The 19,032-nt window shown below is 57.6% G+C and overlaps 2 protein-coding genes across 6 annotated transcripts in view; one reads left to right on the forward strand and one right to left on the reverse strand.

Annotated features, from left to right (window-relative positions):
- DRAXIN (dorsal inhibitory axon guidance protein) overlaps positions 1 to 11,413 on the reverse strand; it is a 24,939-nt gene extending 13,526 nt beyond the window's left edge. The window contains exon 1 of the mRNA XM_023635786.2: positions 11,275 to 11,413. The gene's annotated coding sequence lies outside the window, so the exon portion shown is untranslated. The remainder of the gene's footprint in view (positions 1 to 11,274) is intronic.
- The window catches only part of MAD2L2 (mitotic arrest deficient 2 like 2), a 13,123-nt gene continuing 3,940 nt past the window's right edge, over positions 9,850 to 19,032 (forward strand). Inside the window, exons 1-4 of one of the 5 annotated variants that reach the window (XM_070253566.1) lie at positions 9,850 to 10,026; positions 10,251 to 11,196; positions 18,396 to 18,447; positions 18,543 to 18,661. In XM_070253566.1, the coding sequence (XP_070109667.1) occupies positions 18,408 to 18,447; positions 18,543 to 18,661 (159 nt within the window). In that variant the 5' untranslated portion in view covers positions 9,850 to 10,026; positions 10,251 to 11,196; positions 18,396 to 18,407. Of the gene's footprint in view, positions 10,027 to 10,250; positions 11,197 to 11,516; positions 11,712 to 17,610; positions 18,274 to 18,395; positions 18,448 to 18,542; positions 18,662 to 19,032 lie in introns of those variants that run through there. The other 4 variants (XM_070253588.1, XM_014737668.3, XR_011433433.1 and 1 more) reach the window with 4 other exon arrangements.

The raw sequence follows: 19,032 nt of genomic DNA on the forward strand, positions 1-19,032 counted from the left end.
GGTGCTGTCCCTGGGCCTGAGGGGCCTTGGGCTGGCTTTGGAGGCTTGACTGGTTCCTGCAGAGCGGGACAGCCCCCCATCCCATACCGGAAGTGGGGCCTCCTCAGGGGACCCAGTGCTCTCCCGGCCCACCCGAGGAAGAAGCGGACCCCTGGAGGGTCCAGAGCACCTCCCAGCTGAGGCACCTGCGGCGGGTGGGGACAGTGAGGGTGTCTGCCGAACTCTGGAGATCACTTCCTGCCCCCGCCTTGCACCAGACTCATTGGGTCCAGACAAGTGCAGCACCAGGTTAGCCAGGCTGATGGAACTTTCATGGCCTCCCTGGGCCTCCTGTGTGTTCCATTAGGCTCCTGAAGGCGCTTACACAACCATTTCCTTGTGATTTGTGGCCAGGGAGCTGTCCAGGGCTGAGGAAGTTTGGTGGGCCAGCAACGATTCGGGCATCTCTCCATCCAGCCCTCTCGGTTCCCGCAGCCCCCACCCTGACCATCCCACCCCAGCTCACCGTTAGCCAACCCTGAGTGAGGGGAGGGCAGGCGGGGTGGGGAGGCTGGAGCCCCACCAGGTGACCCATCCTGAGAGGGGGAGGGGAACAGCGCCCCCCCGCCTCGCCTGCTCACGAGCAGCCCTTCATCTTGCTCTCCCTTCCTCCTGTCCTGGTCCCCTGGGACGCCGGGGCCCTGGCCTCCACTGCCCACAGCTCTGCCCTTCCTAGAATCATGGGCGGAGAAACAGGGGCTTTCCCATCACCCCCTGCCCCCCATCTCGTGCCCTATCGCAGGAGCCACCTGGGTATCCAGGCAGAGCCTCTGTTAGCTGTGTGGGACTCAGGGACGGGCTTGTGGTGACAACCCCCATGTCCTCACACACCCATCCACTCCCAAGACTGTACCTCTGCAGCCCTGCTTTCCTGTCCGGCTCACCAGCAACAGGAGGCTGCTGCCTCTCAGCCTCCCCCCAGCCCTTCCCTGATAAGGGTTCTGGAGGCTGGTGCCCACGCAGCCCAGCCTGCACCCCTGAACTCCTGAGGCAGCTGGCAGGAGGAGGGCGCCCATCAGAAAGGCCTGTCCGTCAAGCATCGTTCTGCTCCCAGGGACCTGAGAACCCTGTTTCCAGGCCTGAGGCGGATGCGGGCTGCTCTCCAGGCTGGAACTTAGCAGACTTCGCCCTTCTCCTCCTGTGACTGGGAAAGGCTCTGAGTCTACGTCGGATGCTGTGACCCAGCCTGCCCTTCTGTCCTGCAGGGACATCGATAGCCAGGCAGAAGCCCACAGAGCGCCCCCATCAAGAGGGAACCTTTGGGACATAGGCCAGTGAATGAACTCCCCTGTCGTGGGGTAGAGAAGAGCAAGATAGGACACCCGAAAAGGACAGAAAAGAGACCGGATGAGGCTTGGCAGAGGGCTGAGGGGTGGACAGACTCATGGGCATGTACGGGTAGCTTCTGTCCCTGTGCACACACACTAGGCCAGTCAATGACTCTCAGAGCCAGCCTCTGAGCTCGGTGAGTAGTCTGGGCACTGGTCTCAGAGGACAGCACCTCCCCTGCAGAGCCAGGAGATGAAGCCCAGCCACACTCCCCCCTCCACCCCCCACACTCCCCCGTTAACATGACCCCACCCATACTTGCCATCTCTCTCTCCCACTGAAATCCTGTTGCCAGCCAAGCCTCTGCCAGTGGCCATGGGTCTGTTCATTGTGCCCAGGAGCCCCAACTTTAGCACCGTCCTTGTTCCCTCCTTCCCTCTGCACCCCACAAGTCATGCAGGCAGCCGGCCTGGGGCAGGGAGGAAGGGATCTCAGCGTGCAGTGCTGGTGCACCCACGGGGGCACCATCCCTCTCCCCAGACCTTAACAACACTGTTCTGTCCCCAGACCTAGCCCATACTGCTGCCAGATTACTCCGATCGTGACCCCCACCGGCTCAAAACAATCTTTGGCTCCCTGTTGCCTCTCATTTAACCACAGACTCCTCACTTTGACACTCCAGACCTTGTATAATGTGGCCCCAACCCAGCTTTGCAGCCCCAACTCCTACTTCCTCCCCTTCACAGCCAACTGAGACTATTCCCTGGGCCCAAACATACCCTGTCTTTCCTGTCTCTCTATTCTGGCTTCGGCTGTTCCCTCTGCCTGGAGCAAGCTCTCCCCTTCATGCCCATCTCTTTCTGTCCAAATCCTGCCCATCCTCTGGGACCCGTCCCAAATGTCCTCTCCTCCAGGAAGCCTTGTTCAGTCTCCCAATTAGATGCGCTCCCCACTCCGTAGTCCCACACAGCCCTGCCCCGCTCTTGAAGACCTCACGCGCCATTTCATGCTGGGGCGATCAGCCTTTGTTAAAGCCCCTGACTCAACAGGAAGATCCTAGGGGGCTCTGTCCCACTTTTCTCTCTGTTCCTATTGTATCTAGCAGACCCTGCAAATAAGAGGCGCTGACAACCATGGATAGGAATGGAAGTGGATTGAGCACAACTAAACTGACACCTGAGCAGATTGTTCCTACCTTCCCAGTGTGCGTGTGTGCCTGCGTGCGTGTGCATGTGTGCGTGAGAGAGCTGGCGTAAGGGCTGGGGCTCCTGCCACTACTTTGCCCTGAAGACTGCATGGCGCCCTCTCTCCAAGCCCACAGGATTTGTATACAGATCTTGGCACAGCCCAGCAGCCAAGATGCCAGCCTGGCAAAGAGCCACTCGGGAAATGTGGGCTGCCACAGAAGCCATGCCAAGGATCCACGGCAACGAAGGGCTCCAACCCATTTCTGTCACTCTGGGAGCCAGTTGGAGGCTGCATCACAGAGCGCTGAGCATCCAGGCGAAAAGGGGCGGCAGGTGCCCCCCCCATCCTCTGTCGGCTCTGGATGGTTCTGCCTGTGGCTTGCTCACAAAGCCTGCTCTTCCGGGCCTGTGTCTGATCCTTCCCCCAGACTGGGGACATTCAGTAGTCCAGAGTTGCCCTGGACGAGTTGTTGAGGGACATCAGGACCATCCACAACCCAGAGATGGCCATCTACAACGGAGATCCGATAGCGACTCATTAACAGCAAAACAAATCGAGAGCAGTTGTGACAACAGGAGCTGCCACCCCGAGTGGCTGTGAAGCTTCTTGCCTCCACTGCTTGTTTTGCATCCCCTCAACGGCCCTGTGCATCAGGTCGTTTACCACATTTTTAAAATGGGGAAACAGGCTGTGAAGGGGTAAGCCACAAGTCCAAGATGACACAACGGGTAAGCGGCACAGCCCCACCTCCAGGCCTGGGTTCTCTGCACCCAGAGCCCAAGGGACCATCCTCACACTCCATCGCCCATGCACTGAGCGTCCTCGTGGGTCACCCCGTGCCCCCACATAATCTACTGTCATTTCTGAGTGCAGTCAGGGCCCAGGGCAAGGATCAGGCACTGGCAGCTGAGAAGAGAAAGCTGACCAAGGAGGGGAAGAGGGCTTTCTCATGTCCCTATCCTGACCCCACACTGTGGGGAGAGACTGGCTGCCGAGCAGCCTCCATCCAGAAGGCTGTGGGGAAGCAGCGTCTTATGCAAATAAAAGCAATTACTGGAGCCTGAAGTCTGCTTTGACTCTGGAGACCCCTCCCCCACAACAGCCTTGCATTTGGGGGCCAGGAGACTAGGGGGGCTCCTGCCCCACCCGCCTGGCAGACAACTGTGGAGCGTGGCTGCCACCGGGCTCCCAAGACAGCTGCAGAGCCTGAATTCCTGCCTTGCTGATCAGCGCACCCGCTGCTTGGTGGGTTGGGCGGGAGCAGGCGGGGGTAGCGGGGTGAAGAGATAGAGGAATAGGGTTGGCTGAGGGGGGTCTGATGGGAATCCTGGGCCAGGGACATCAGTGATGCTCTCATGGAGCTGAGAGATCGTGGTGCCCAGTCCAGGCGGTGAGCCAGACAACCACCCACTGGGAGGACTCGGGTCCATCAAGCCCCTCCCTGACCCTGGGTCTCCTCCTCGTGTGTGAAAGGGACACATCTGAGCCATCCTATCTGGTAGAGATGATGTTGGACGGGTTCTATACGCATTTGAGTCTAACCACACATTTAAAAAATATTTTAAAAACTATTCTGAAAATTGTAGTAAAAATAAGTCACTCTCAAATGCATTTTCTACCCAATTTTAACATGAGCACAGCTCCATCACAACTTGGGCTTCTCCTGGGTCACTGAAGGGTGTTCCGAGGATGCAAAGTCAGCAGTTTAAAAGAACTGCTGCTGTTTGGAGCAGCTTCTTTACCTGCTCCAGGATTTTCTGGACACGGATGACCAAAGCCAGTTCGAGGCTCAGTCTCACATCGACAGGTGCCATCGACATCTGTTGCACTCTTTTATATCATTGAGGACAGCTGCTTTTTTCCCATTGATTTACTTTAAACTAGGGCGATATTGTAAATTGGGGCATAACATCTCTATGTAGCAGTGGCTTGCGGTTGCGTCTGCATAAGATGGAGAAAATTTGGTTCAGGGAAGAGATGATGGCTGCTGGCGGTGGGAGGTGTTACGCTCACGAAACACTGCTTTTGTTGGTTGTATGTATTGGGGTTGTGGGTTAGATTTCCTGGAGAAAGATTTGTGCTGCTCAGAAAATGTTTGTGGGGAGAACATAAGGGAGGAGGAGCACGGGCCATTGATGTGGACGGTCTCAGGACCCCTGTCTGCCAAGGGAGCCTGGGAATTTACGATCCACAGTGACAAGAGTCCTCCAACTGTCTGTCCAACTGCCAGCCCCCTATGAGGAGGGGTGACAGATAACATCCTCCAGGATCTGGACGGAGCCCCTAGGGGCTGGGGACATGTATTGAGGCAGCATGAATTCAGAGGAAATATTTGCGAATATTAAAGGATAAAACAAAACACAACAATACGTCATAATAACAACCCCATTCCTGGGCCAGCCCTCCTCGCCTGCCTTGCTCTGTCCATCTCTCCAAGTGTGGCTGACCCTGCGGCTCACCCTAACCTGCCGCCGAGCTGCCGTAATGGGCACCCTGAGACCAGCACAGGGGTCTCCTTGGGTGGCCTGGGGCACTTCTATTCTTTAAGGGCTCTTCATAAATGGATATAAGGTGCTGGGGGGAGGGGTCTAGACAGAGAGGGGCATTAATTCCTGCCACTCTCCTGGCCACAGGGTCTTGGAATGACCTTCCCCATGGAAACACTTTAAGCTTCTTCAGCTCATAAGAAACTTGAAGGCAGCTGCCCTCTGCTAAACCTGGATGGGAAGGACCCTCTGAGCGCTGAGAGGCCAAGAAACATGTCCAGGGAGATCTCGCTCCTTTGGGAGAACCCAGGGGGGGAAGAACAGGCCGAACTCCCCCCGCACGCCCTGCCTTACTGCCGGGCAGTCTGGGAGCCTGTGTGCACGGGCCCAGGTGATGAGTCCTTGAGCTCATGGGGAAATGGATCTGGGGTTTCCCGGCCTGCCGGGCCACAGCTGGGCATCTCACCGCTTCCCCTCCGGGACCCTGGGCACTTAGGGCTGACTTGTGACCTTCAGAGCGGCAGGCTCAGGCAGGGCCAGCCTCCGTGCCAGTGCCTCCTCCTCACTAGACCCTTGCCATGCTCCCTGCCACGTGTCAGGGGGCAGAAACAGCCTCCCACACTGCCCTTCTCCCTTGCCCCTGCTTTCCTCCAAAACATTATCAGCTTTGTGGTCAGGGCAAATCCGCTCACTAGCTCCCCAGCTTAAAACTCTTCAGTGGACATCTCTGCAACACACAGCAGACAAGAGATTAACTCTTAGCACACAGGGAGCTCTCAGCCCCTCTCAGCCCTCCGCCCACCCAGCTCGGGAGCCCCGGAACCCGGCTCAGGAGGCTTGGGACAGACTTTGTTCGACACAGGCATCATCTCTGATTTCATGTTCCCACACTTCCACGAAGGTTCTAGGAATGCTCGAACGTGGAATTGCTCTGCCTGACTCTTCCCTCTGGCGCCTCCTCCTCACCCCACTGGACACCTCCTGGAACGGCTGGAACTGGAGAATGGAGGGGGCTGACCCCAGGCCCCCCTTCTGTTCTTAGCACAGTGGGGTCACTCTGCTCCCAATCCCTCCCACCACCACACATCTTCCAGAATCATCATTTCCCTGTCCATGAAATGGGATTATTAGTCGGTCAGGAGATTTGACTATTTAGGAAGTCAGCACTTCTGGGTGGTCTGTGTGTGCCTGGGGCGGCGGCTTCCAGGTATGGGTAGAACCCAGGCAGTGTAGGAGGGATAAAAGCCTTGAAGAGGAGCTTCCCAGTGGGATGGGTGAGACTCGCAACAGCTGCCCTGGGGGTGCTCATGGGTGTATTGAGGTCTTTACTGTCCTGAGCTTGTCCCTACCCAGCTCCCTGCCTCCCTGGGCTCTGCACCCCCAAAGTGCCACCTGTCCAACAAGAAGGGGCCTCGCAGCTCTCCCCGAGGCCCCATCTACCCCTCCACAGAGAGACTGCGGGGGAGAGTGGGACCACTTGCTGAGCCCCTCTGGTGCAGGACCTGGATGCCATGCAACGGAACCTGCTCCAGTCGAAGGGGGAGACCTGGTCCCCGGGGTCCCCTGGAAATTGCCAGTCCTACTGGGGACAACAGCCTAGGTCCCTGGGGAGCTCCCAGTGTGATAGGGGCGACCCAGGTCTTGCCTTGGATTGTCCTAGACGGATGAGAGGGACAGCTCCCACCCTCAGGGAGCTCTCAGCCTAAGCCAGAAATGCAGCCCCTGCCCCAAGGAAACCTTCAGTCCAAAGGGCGAGACCCAGGTGCTGCCTTAGGGAGTTCTCAGTCTGATGGGAGGGACACAGCTCTGCCTCGGAAGTTCCAGACATGGGGAAAACATGCCGGAAGGAGCTTCTAACCTGCAGGCAAAGACACAGTCCCTGCCCTCTGGGTGTCTCCACTCTGACCTGGCGGAGAGGCCACGGGTCTAACGAAAGGTTGAGGCACAGACATAACTCTTACCCACTCAAACACACAGATGTCAGCCCAAACCCATGATGCTGAGCCTAGGGAGAGCCCCACTGAGCAGAGTGGGAAGAACTGGGTGACCTTGGGCAAGTCATTTAATCTCTCTGAGCCTCAATTTCCCTCACCTGTAAAGTGCTAGTAGTCATGAGGATGAGGGGAGGAAAAGGGATATAAAGTGAGTGGGACCAGTAAGGGCGCAATAAACAGTAGCTGTCATTATTTGGGGAGCGGGGGGGACTCCTGGAAGCACTTGTGCATCTGTGCCTGCGTGCACAGAGGGCAGGCATAGGTGGCCGCGGCCTCCATCCTCGGTAGGGTGATGGATGGCTTCCGTGGGGCGGGGCAGGACAGGCCCAGGCCAGCCTGGAGGGGGCCATTGTCTTGGCAAATGAGGTTTGGCTTCCCCACAGGGGCGGCCCCATCTGCTTTTATTGTTTCCAACAGCAGCATCGGGAATTCCCACCCCCCAAGTCCTCACACCTCAAAAATCCCGTATAGGGGTGTTGCTGGCGGGGGGGAGGGGAGGTTCTCAGAGGCCCCACCCACCTGGCAGCTTCCAGCTTTGTGCTCAGCTCTAGTATCCCACACCCACCTCCTGAGCCAGAGTCCTACCTCCTGCATTGTTACAGGCACTCGCCACCCCTCCTCCTCACCTAATGGATCCTCCTGGCCCCCTACTCCCCAAACTTCATTATGTTGGTGCCCAGACAATTTAACACCATTTGCTGTTTGGTCAGACCCATCACTTAATCATCAAGTGACAAAACGCCTGCTGTCGGCTCTGGCAGAGGCTAGTGTGGAGCAGAAAGACACCTGGAGTCAGACAAGCCTGGCTATGAATCCTGGCTCTGGCACTTAATAGCTGTGTGGTCCTGAGCAAGTCAATCAACCTCTCTCGGCTTCAGTCCCATATCTGAAAGTTGAATATGTCCAGGCATCATTTATTGGGCATTTACTAATCTAGGCCTAGACTTTTATATGCATTATCTACTTTAGCTCTTTGAAGTGGACAATATTTTGTAGATAATAATAACAATAACGGCTCAACATCAGGACAAAGATTTGACGTACCTGCCCCAAGGTTACACAGCAGGGTAAGTGGTAGAGCCAGGATTTGAACCCACAGCCATCTGACTCTAAAGGCAGGGTCTTTGACCACTCCTCATGCTACACTCAGTGACTGACACCAGCGCAGAGGCTGTGACTCTCAGGGATGACACACGCTGGGGGCCTTCCCCCAGAGCCTGGCACAGACAGGGCCCCTAAATACTCGTAGGTTCTATGATTAGTCCTTCCCAGCTGCTTTGGATTCTGGCAGGGGCCCCATCTCTTGTGCCCCCACACCCATCCAGGGATGTGTACCAGATGGTCAATGCCAGGCCATGGCATCGCAGTGTGGACGGCTGCCAAAGCTGGGACCTGGCGGCAGGGCCTTTAGTGGCAAGGGCTCAGCCGCCCCACACGTCCTTCCTGGGGCAGGCCTGTGCTCCACCGGCCACAGTGGCCCGCTTGAGAGGAAAGGCAGGGGCAGGACAAGCTGAGGGCCTGGAGCCACAAGAGAGGCAGGTCTCATCTGAAAGGGCCAGAGAAGCGATGCTCCTATGATGTGCCCCTGGGAACATGCCCAGGACCCCTCTCTGGAGGGAGCTCCTGCTTTCCCAGGCTGAGTCAGGGAGGCCAGGATGCAAATGCCTGCTCTGCCACATTCCTGGCTGAGACAAGCGAAGAAACTCCCTCCAGGTCACACAGCTGCTTTGGCCATCAGCTGGGATTCAAACCCACTCCGTGGGTCTTGGGCAGCAGCCTCCCTGTCTAGCTTCAGTTTCTTCTGCTATAATGAGGCACAGAAAGCATCCTCATCTTCCAAAGGGATGCAAAGCCCCCAGTACCACAGGGATTTTCTAGGCGTCTTGCCCCCTCTGCAACTTCCCCAGCCATGGTCCTTTTCTCCAGGGCCAGCTCTGCCCCTGGTCTGGCCAGCAGGACCCAGTGGAAGCCAGGGATAACCTGTGGCTTGCAATTTTCAGTTCATTCCTGTCCCCTTTCAATAGAGCAAGTGTGCTTAGAGCACCTGCTGTCTGTCAGGCACTGGGACCACAAGTGGAACAAGACCCAGCCCCTCCCGGGGAAGTGCAGACCAAGAGAGACAGGGAGGCAAGGGGGAGCTGGAGGGTTTCCCACGGGCAGGGACGGGCAGGGATGTCTGACCCCAGCCTGCAAGGTGGGCAGGCTTCAACTAACACAGGGCAGGGGAGACACTCCAGTTGGAGGGAAGGAAGTCAAGGCATGGAGAAGATCAGCCTTCCATCGTGGCTGAAACCCAGGATGCAGATGGGGTGTGGTGGGAGGCAGGCAGAACAGTTAATTAAGAGGCAACAGGGAGCCATTGAGGGGTTCAGGGCTGGGGAGGGGGGGTGGATTGAATGGTGAAGAGGAAGGGAGAGAAAGTGCCATCATTTCCATGTGGGTGAGGGGTAAGGAGGCTCTGAGCAAGGCCCCTAGAGGGTCTCAGGGGCTGCTGAGCTGGCGGTCCTGAGGAAGGCTGTGGTTGGAGGAGGCAGGGGGGCTGAGATGGCAGGAAGGTCCTGGGTTGCCAAAGTGGGGCCTGTCTGCCAGGCAAGATCAGCAGCAGGAGGCTGGATCGGGGAGGAGGAGAGTCCCCAGCCCCTTTCTTGTCTCTCTAAGGAGAAAGGATCTAGTTGCCAGCCCTGACTGTGGCTGAAAACAAAAACTCGGCCAGGGGGGCCCAGAAGTTGCCAGCTGGGAGAAGGTTTCCTCTTCCCAAGCTGCCCTCATTATGCCACTTAGGCCACATCACTGCGGACTCCTGGGCTGGTGTGTCACCTGTTGTGACGACATAGATGATGGTCAGAGGGTTTGGGCAATTACTCAGCAGGTCCAGGGCCTGGCAAGACAATCCCCCACAGAGGAAAGGAAATGGCTTGTGAGCTAGCGCCATGAAACAAGAAATTGGTGCAAGACAGAGGTTCTGAATTGGGAATGAGTCATATGGAAGCCTCCTGATGAATGACCAGCTGTTGGCAACAGAGAGGAAGAGGGAAAGAGAGAGAGTGCCTGTAAGAGGGAACGCCTTATGGGCCGGGGGAGGTGACCGTGATGCGGGAGGGGGCCTTAGTCAGGTTCCTCTGCAGTGTCTCTAAGCCTTGGATTTTTGACCCATTTCCTCCTTTCTGTAGAGGTGCCATCCCACCCCCACCCCTCAGGGACTCTAGGCTCCCCCATGGCCGCTGGGTGTGTACCAGGCTGGCGTCCAGTGTGCTTTTCTTGCTGTTTCCTATAGGCACATGCTATTATCCCTGTTTTATGAAGGGGACACTGAGGCTCAAGGAAGTGTGTTCCTTTGTCCAAGATCACTCCCAGAGCCTCTGTCTGCCGGACCCCAGAGGGGTGGTACTGAACCAGTACCAGGACCTCCTTGCGTGCCACCAGGCCGGGAGGTCGACAGCGTGGAGGAGTGCGCTGGGCAGGAGAGACTAGATGGAGGTGAAGGCTGAGGGCGCACCCAGTGGAGGAAGTCAAGAAGACTTGCCGGGGAAACCCAAGAGCCCTCGCATCTCAAACCTCGGCTCCGCAGGCGGCTGAAACCCCGGTGCGCAGAGGCAGAAAAGCCGGCGGTGGCGAGGGAGTGAGGCTGAGCCAGGGCCAGAGGAGGGAGCCCAGCGCCGTCGAGGTTGCTAGGGCGCGGTACTGGCCCGGGGCCGGATGGGAGGGCGTGGGCCTGCAGTGCTGACGGGTGGCGCACCCAGAGCCCCCCTTCCCCCGGAACACACCCCGGCCCCGTGGACAGCCTCAGAAGGGGCAGGAGGGCACTCCTGCCAGTTCTGCCCGGGGTTCAGGGTGTCTTCGAAGCTTCTTCGAACGGTGGTGGACTGGAGTCTCTGGCCTGAGAGACCACCCAGAGACTCAGAGACAGAGAGACAAAGAGAGACCAGGTCCCAGAAGGAGAAGACCAGTGCCGAGGAGGAGGGTGGGGGAGAGCAGCGACGGGGAGGGATCGGCGAGGGCGCGCGCGAGGCAAAGTGTCAGAGCGTGGAAAAGTGAGCGTCCGGCGGAAGGTGGGCGGACGAGGAGGCCGGGAGCAGAGGCAGGAGCAGAGGGAGGAGGCGGCGAGGAGCTCAGGCGGCAGACGGACGGACCGACGGGTCCGAGGGCAGGGAAGGCAGGAAAGAAAGCAGCATCCTCTCCTCAGCTTCAGTCCCCGCGCACTCCGCTCCTGAGCGCTCCAGGTAACCCACCTTTGTCCGGACGCACAGCCAGGTGAGGCGAGAGGGCGGGGCCAGGGGCGGGCCAAGGCCATGCCTTACCTGTCCGGCCCGCGGGGCGGGGCAGGGGCCGAGCGCCTGAGGGAGCCGAGCGCAGCCAAGGGCCGAGCCGCGAAGCTGAGACGCGCGCGGAGAGGTGCGCGGGCGGCAGGAGGATGTGCCCAGGCTGAGCAGGGCTGGAGGGAAGGGGGAGGGGGCGGGCGGGATTGAGGGGGGCGGGAGCGCTGGGAGGGGACGGGGGAGGGGCGGTGGGGAGGGGGCTCGGCTGCCCCCCGCCGAGGGGCAGCCCGGGGCCAGCCCGGGCCCCGCGCGCTCCCGGCCGGCGCGCCCTCGCCAGCTGCGCTCAGCGTTCCGGGCCCGCTCCCCAGAGGCCTAGCTGCCGCCGCCGCGAGGGCGCGGGGCAGACAAAGGAGGCAGACAAAGGCGGGCGCAGCTGGGAGGCCGTGCGGGCACCGGGCGAGGCGGGCCCACTCCTCCTGGTGCGTAAGAGCCGCCTCGGCGCGGCCTGGGGTGCGTGGGACAGGCGGGGTGCGGGCAGCGGTGGCGCATCTGGAGCGGCCCCGCTGGAAGCGGGCGACAAAGGGCCGCGGCAGGGGATCCCTGGCAGACCCCAACAATAGATCGTAGCTGAGCGCTCAGCTGAGGCCGCGTCTGGCCGTACAGGGGCCGGCCAGTCCCCAAAAGGATTATTCCGCCTAGGCTGTCAAATGGGACGGAAGAAATGCCCAGTGCGAAGGAGGCGGGACAGGGCACCGCGGAGTCTTTGTAGCCTCCGAAAGTGCGCGGAGTCGTGGGCGGGGTTCTAGGAGAGGTCACTCTTCGATGCAGGGGTATAAGGGGTCTTCAGTTACCGGGTGAGGATCGCGGGCGCTGACGGCCGCACTGGTGCCCCCCCTTCCACTCCCCCCACACACCTGGGAAGGAAGGGAAGACAATTTGCCTACCAAACACACGCGCACACACACGCGCGCGCGCGCGCAAAACACAATCCGCCTCTCGCCACGCCCCATCCAAAGTAGGTCTGATGCTCCCCAGCCCGGCCCAGCCGGGACAAAGCCAGCCCGGGGCCGGCTCATCCATCACCGCGCGGGGCGCCGCGCCTGCCGACCCTGGGAGTCCGGGAATGCTGTGTTATGGGTCCCTCGCCCCCCATAACTCATGGTGGGGTCAGCGGGGCCACGAGCGCTGCAAAGACCAAAGAGCGGTGGGGCGGGCAGTGGCAGTCTCGCCCAGCGCTCAGAGCTCGCCCGGTGTCTTCCATTTCGATGGATTTCTTCTTTCTCCAGAGTGTGGCAAGTGATGGCTCAGAAGTTTAGGAGCCATGCGCTGTAGTCAGGCTAGATGCCTGGGCTCTTCTTGTAATGGCATTCCTTGTCCCCTTGGCAAGTCGCCTAACCTCTCTGAGCTCATCATCATCCCTAACTCTCAGGATTCAAGGATTAAGTGCCATGACCAGTGTAAGGAGATAATGTTCCTGAGGTCCTGGCCCCATAGGAAATGCCCTAGAAAAATTAACTGCTATTGTTATTATAATATCATCAGCCTGATGGGCTCCAGGATGAGTTGGGTTATGAGGAGAGCAGAAACATGATCTGACTTAGGTTTTGACAAACTCATCTGATTCCTAAAGTTGAGAATCGACTGCAGTGGGGCCAGGACAAAAGCAGGGAGACTAGTGGCAGAGAAGAGGTGATGGTGGCTTGGGCCTGGGAGAGGGACAGTGGGCGTGATTCTCCTTTTCAAGGATGAAGCTCTGGCCAGGCATTCGCTGAACCAGAAGCAAACGATTGGAGATTCTGGTTCAAATGCTGCTGCTGTTGCCGTGGCTGTTCACCAGTGGGGCCGTCTTTGGCAGGGCATGGACTCTGCTCTCCCAGAGTGATGCAGTGGGGAAAGCTGGCTGTTAGGAGATGCCTGGACTCCTAGCCTATCCAGGTTATGGTGACTTTGGGCCTCAGTTTCCCTATAGTTGAATGGCCAAAGTGGAAACAAGCCAAATGTCCATCGACTGATGAATGGATAAACACAATGTGGAATATTCACCCAATGGAATATTATTTAGCCAAAAAAAGGAATGAAGTACCAATACTTGCCACGATCTGGATGAATCCTGAAAACATTATGCTAAGACATAAAAGGCCACATATCGTATGATTGCATTTATATGAAATGTTCAAAATGGGTAAATCCATAGGGACAGAAAGTAGACTAGTGGTTTCGGGGCGCGGGGGTTGGGGGAGACTGGGGACCACGGCTAATGGGTATGGGACTCTTTTTGGAGTGATGAAAATGTTCTGGAATTAGATAGTAGTGACTGATGCACAACTTTATGACTACACTGAAAACCGCTGAACCGCACACTTTAAAAGGGTGAACTTGGTGGCTTGTGAATTATATCTCAATAAAGCAGTTATTTTTTGAAAAGTGGCAGTTGAGCTGGATCAAGGGCTCTTACCCTGTGGTGCAGGCTGACTTCAGAGGACCCGGGAGCCCCTGAAATTGTGGAAGACATGTAGTATCTCTGTGCATTTTTCTGGGGAGAAGTTCAAAGTTTGAGAAGATTTGTAAGGTCCCCCAGACCAACAAGGGATCAACAACACTGGGGAGTCAGCACAACCCCAGGAGGGAATGGCATGTGTGGGCCCTGCCCTGTCTGAAGTGTTGGAAGCTGCCTAGTGTTTCTGGCCGAAGGTCAGGGCCCTGGCTTGGGTCCGAGGTCAGAAGTGGACCCCAGGATCTGGGGCAGCTGTGCAGGTCAGGCCTCACACCAGAAGGCCACAGTTCCTTGTCTTTAGGCATCTCGGGCTGTGAGGATGCATGTCCTCCCTTGGGGTACCTTGGGGACTGCCTGCTGCCTTGGGAAGTGGAAATAGGGAGGGGGCACAGCTAAGGATGTTTAGGATGGGGTTTTGAAAAGTGTGATGGCTGGTCCCGAGTGTTTGCTCCAGGGGCTTAGATATGATGTATAGATATTAATATCGTCATAGCAGCCGTTAATTGAGCATTTATGTGCCAGGCATTGTGCACTCTATATTTTTACAAACACTATCTCATTTACTCCTCCCTCAATCCAGTGGAACTGGTACTACTACTGTCCTATTTTACAGATGAGAAAACAGATTCAGAGAGGGAAGGACCTTACAACTGGTTAAGGGGCAGTGGCCGGGAGAGAAATGCCAGGTTGGGTACATGAGCAGCCTGGTGGGTGTGGGGGGCACCATAGCGAGCATTCCACATCTCTGCTTTGTTTTTGAAAGGAGCTCTTCTCTGCATACCACCATCTGTAGCCCACGCTGAAATCAGACGTCTTTGCTCCCCATCCAGACTAAGTTAGGATTCAAGTCAGGCAAGTGGTAGTGACGCCCTGTCTGCCATCATTTCATTCCTCCATTCTTTCATTCACTCATTTAACACACTCTCATTGAGAACCTGGATTTGGCCAAGCACCTGAGTGAGGTGCTGGGCTGAAAGAATGAATGAGGCTGGGTCTTTACTCATGGGCATCCCAACTGGTGGGGCCCCGAGCATTGGCGTGTCAGTGGGACTGTCACCAGGCTATTTGCGGCTGACTCTGAGGCTCCCTCCATCCCCCTGTGTTTGGTGTCCTGGGACCCTTAGGCAGGGATGGGACAATATGTCCTGTGGTCAGCCTGGTGGGTACAGGAGGGACTTTCTTTGGAGCATCTTAGGGGTCTGGACCCTCACTGCCTGTTGTTTTCCTCAGTTCACTCATTGCGTGTTTGTTCAGTGAACCCCAGGAAGCCTTCTTTGCCCATGCAGACTTCAGTCTTTGCAAGACTTTCTCGCATCTTGCTTTCTCTTGGTTTCAATTTAAATGTCTCTCGGGAGTGATTTTCTTTCGGGTCCTGTTGCAGACCCATTGCCGACCCTCAGAGACCTGCTCCAGTTGGCAAATAAGCTCTCTCTCCTCCTAAACATCCCTCCTTCCCTCCCAGATGCCTTCCTACATATTGTCATTATGGTGAAAAATATGCAAATAATTTTGAAAAACAGTCTCCCAGCAATTGGGTATTCAAAAATGTAATAAATTAACCCCATAATGCAATCTGGGTCCCATGACTATCCATCACGCTGATGCGATTAAGGTAGGAAAAACCAGATGCCGCAGAGCCTGATGGATGAAAGTGATAGATGAGTCTTCACAGAGCTCCCCCGTGGCCCTGGGCTGATGCGGCCCCCTGCCTCTGCCCCATGCCCAGCTTCTTGGCCCCCATGGAACCCAAGGCCATCAGATGTTTAGGGAACATCTGTCCAGTCTGTTCCTTTCACAAATGAGGAGATGGATGCCTTTTGGGGGCTGGGGGTCAGATCAGTTTGAATCCTCATCTGTCTCCCGGCCCGCCTTCCTCTGCTTATGGCTGACCCTGAATCCAAAGCCCCAAACTCAGGCATTTTTATCCATGGGTTTCTAGTTGACAAGACGGGTGCCCCAGTGTCAAACAAAGGCTGTTGGGACCTCAGTTTCTCAAATGTGAGTATTAGGTTGTATTTCTGCCAAGGTTTCTCTGAAGTTCTGTAGCGCTGTTGTCAGGAGACCTATGGGTGGCTTGTACTGTCTTCTCAGGGCAGTGTGCTTCTGCTGGGGGCCGATGAAAGGAGGGCTTGGCGTGAGCCCCCATGTCACTCACACTGTGCTCTGGAGGCCACCCCACAGGACTAGCTGGGCTCTGAGCTTCTCCATCCCAGGCCCCAATCCTAAGGGACCCTTTACAAGAAATCGCCCCCCTCAGACTGCCACTTCCTGTCCCCAGGGAAAAGTTGCATGAGCAGCCTCCAGAGAGGGGCAGAGAAGGACCCTCACTTTCCCCAGTGTCCAAAGCATCCGTGATGATAAAATCTCAAGGAGCCCGGGGACCCTGTCTACCAGCCAGTGAGCTGCTCGGCTGACTCTGTGTGGACATACTCCTCTCCTTCACAGCACGACATGGGCACAGTCCCCAAGTCTTGAGAAGGGTTGCTGTGCCCAAAACGTGCTGCCCAGTGCATCAATTCCTGAAATAAATCATCCATCCCTTTGGGTTAAGCATTGCAATTATATGAAAGAACGCAGACTTTCCTTGGGAACAGCCCTAGGAAATCACTCTGGCAATTTCCACACTCTTTTGGGCATCAGGGCCCCTGGGGAGCTTGTTAAAGGGCCAGTATTCTCCTGTGCACCCAGACTGATCCGGTGGGTCAGGGAGGCCTAGGCTCCAGGTGTTTAATGGGCTCCCCAGGGATCCTGATGCAGATTTACAAAGACTGCTTTTGAGAAATGCTCTGCTGGCATTCCTGGCTTAATGGGCCGGGCTCCTTATTCTCTCCCCTGCCCCCACGCCATCAGAAGTATGCATTTGCAGGTTTGGAGGCATGGGGGTAAAGAGCAGGGTGCAGGTCTCCATACTGAGCTGCAAACAGTAAACATTCCTGGCTAGATCTCTGTATCCACAGACGGGCACGACCCCTAAAAAGCTCTTCTGTCCCTGGGGTCAGGGACAAGGGCCCCAGGCTTCCGGTCCTGACTTGTTGCCCATAACTCTGCGGCCACTTCTCTGACCTTAGTTTTCCCACCTGTAAAATAAAGGGTCTGAAAATAAATGGAAGCCCTTGAAGTCAGAACTGGGTTTGTATTCCAACTGTGTGATTTAGGCAAATTATGGAACATTTCTGAGCCTGTTTTATGATCTATAAAGTAGGCTGTATAATGGGTGCTAAGCTCCTAGGGTTAATGAGGGAATTAAAGAAATGAGTCCTCCACACATAAGTGCTCCATCCATGTTAGTAAATATTTTAACATTACTGTTGCCTCCCAGGGGCCTTTCAGCCCCTCCAGAGTCCACGGAGGGGGCGGGGGGACACACGACTCCAGAGCTGTAAAGTGTGTGGCAGAAGACACCTCCGCCTGCCCCTCCCCCAGTAGCTGTGTGACTCGGGCAGATTACCCCTCTGAACCTCGTTTAGCTCATCTGTAAGATGGGGACAGTCAGAGTAACCGTCTCGTGGAACTGTTGGAAGATTTAGTGAGAATAATCCACGGACACACTGAGCCCAGCACCTGGCACACGGCTGGACCTCTATAAAGGTCAGCTATTTTTATGATGCATAGGCCCGGGAGGTTTTATCTTCTTGGGAGATAAAGCCAGGCTGCACTGAGGTTCCGGGTGGGGGCGTCCCCGGTGTCCTCCCTTGTCCCCGCCCCGGAGCCGGCGTATTTCCTTTCGGTTGGGCAGCTAAGGGTAGGGGGATGGTGACTCCGGAGCAAGCAGTAGATGTCGCTGTCCATAGTCCCGAGCTACGACCTCCATCTGGTCCTCATCTGCAACACATACCTGCCCCTTTTCCAGCGCCTCTTAAAACAAGAAAAATGCCCTGGGGCGGGGGGAAAGACGTAGCGATCCGACGTGGCGACCCAAGTTGTCTTTTTTTCGCGCCCGCCCAAGATTGAAAGGAGGCGGCGCAGCGCAGGCTCAGCCCACTCGCCCCAGGGCGTCACTGGCCTCGAGGCCGGGCCCCGCCCCCCCGGTCCCGTCCCCTCCCGTCTCCGCGATTGGCTGCGCGGCGCGTGGGCGGGGTTGGCCCGCGCGCTAGGACCCGCCGGAGCGCCGGGGACGTAGCGGAGCCGCTGCCGGGCCGCGGGTTGAGCAGGAGGCACCAGCGGCCTGGTCGGGGGTTCCCCCGTGCCGGGGCCGGGCCCCGAGCCGGGAACCGAGGCCGGAGCTGGTACCAGGGGAGGGGAGGGGAGCGGGGCGGGATCCCTCCAGGGAGGGTTCCAACCGGCCAGGGGGTGGAGTCTTATTCCAGCCTAGTTTCACTTTCCGCGTGTCCCGCTTTTCGCTCCCGGCCGTGCGCGTCCCGCGGTTCCCTCTGCGTCCTCGGCCATGCCCTTTTCGTGGGCACAGCTCTGGCCTCCCCTACCCCCCAGACAGCGGGGCGAGGCGGCCAGTGGACAGAGGCTGATCGAGGCGTAGCTGATGCCCCCAAGCTAAGATGCCAACGTCGAGGGGATCTTTCCCAGCTGCCTTGATTCTGCGTGAACTGGGGGTCCTGCCCCGATTCGCTCCAGACGGAGGGGAGGGGCGGTGGAGGCGAGGCGCGGTGGATGCGGGCGGGCCGCGCGGCTGCCTGGGCCTTGGAACTAGCCCCACTCCTGCCCCACCTCCTAGGTGGCGGGAAGGATGACCACGCTCACGCGACAGGATCTCAACTTTGGGCAAGGTAGGGAGGCTGGACCTGCGGCCGCGGGGTGGGGGGGCGAGGGAGGGCGGGGCCGGCGGGCTTCCCCGAGCGCCCCGGGTTCTGCTCCCTCGCAGTGGTGGCCGATGTGCTCTGCGAGTTCCTGGAGGTGGCCGTGCACCTAATCCTCTACGTGCGCGAGGTCTACCCGGTGGGCATCTTCCAGAAGCGTAAGAAGTACAACGTGCCTGTCCAGGTGAGCCCCCACAGCCGCGCTGGGGTCACTGGGTCACCTCCGAATCACAGAGTGGGAAGAGGGTGGATTTTTAAAACTCTCTTCCACCTTCAGGCCCGGCCCCCTCATTCTGCAGCGGCCTGGCCCGGCCTACCAGTTCCCGCAGCTGCTGACAGCCTGACAGTCTCCTGCCCCTGTGGCAGTGGCGGTGGTGTTTCCTCCCATCCCCTCTGAACTGGGAGTTCCCCTTGCCACAAGTTAGGGACCAGGCCCTCGGATTAGAGTGGCCCACGGGGCGTGGTTGTATTTTAAAGGAGCACCTGAAGCTGGTGAACGGTTGGTTTGGGGAGGGGATTCCTGTAAACCTCAGGCACCTTCCCTCCCCTTATTTA

Source organism: Equus caballus, chromosome 2 (assembly GCF_041296265.1).
Source record: "Equus caballus isolate H_3958 breed thoroughbred chromosome 2, TB-T2T, whole genome shotgun sequence".
NCBI classification, from domain to species: Eukaryota; Metazoa; Chordata; class Mammalia; order Perissodactyla; family Equidae; genus Equus; species Equus caballus.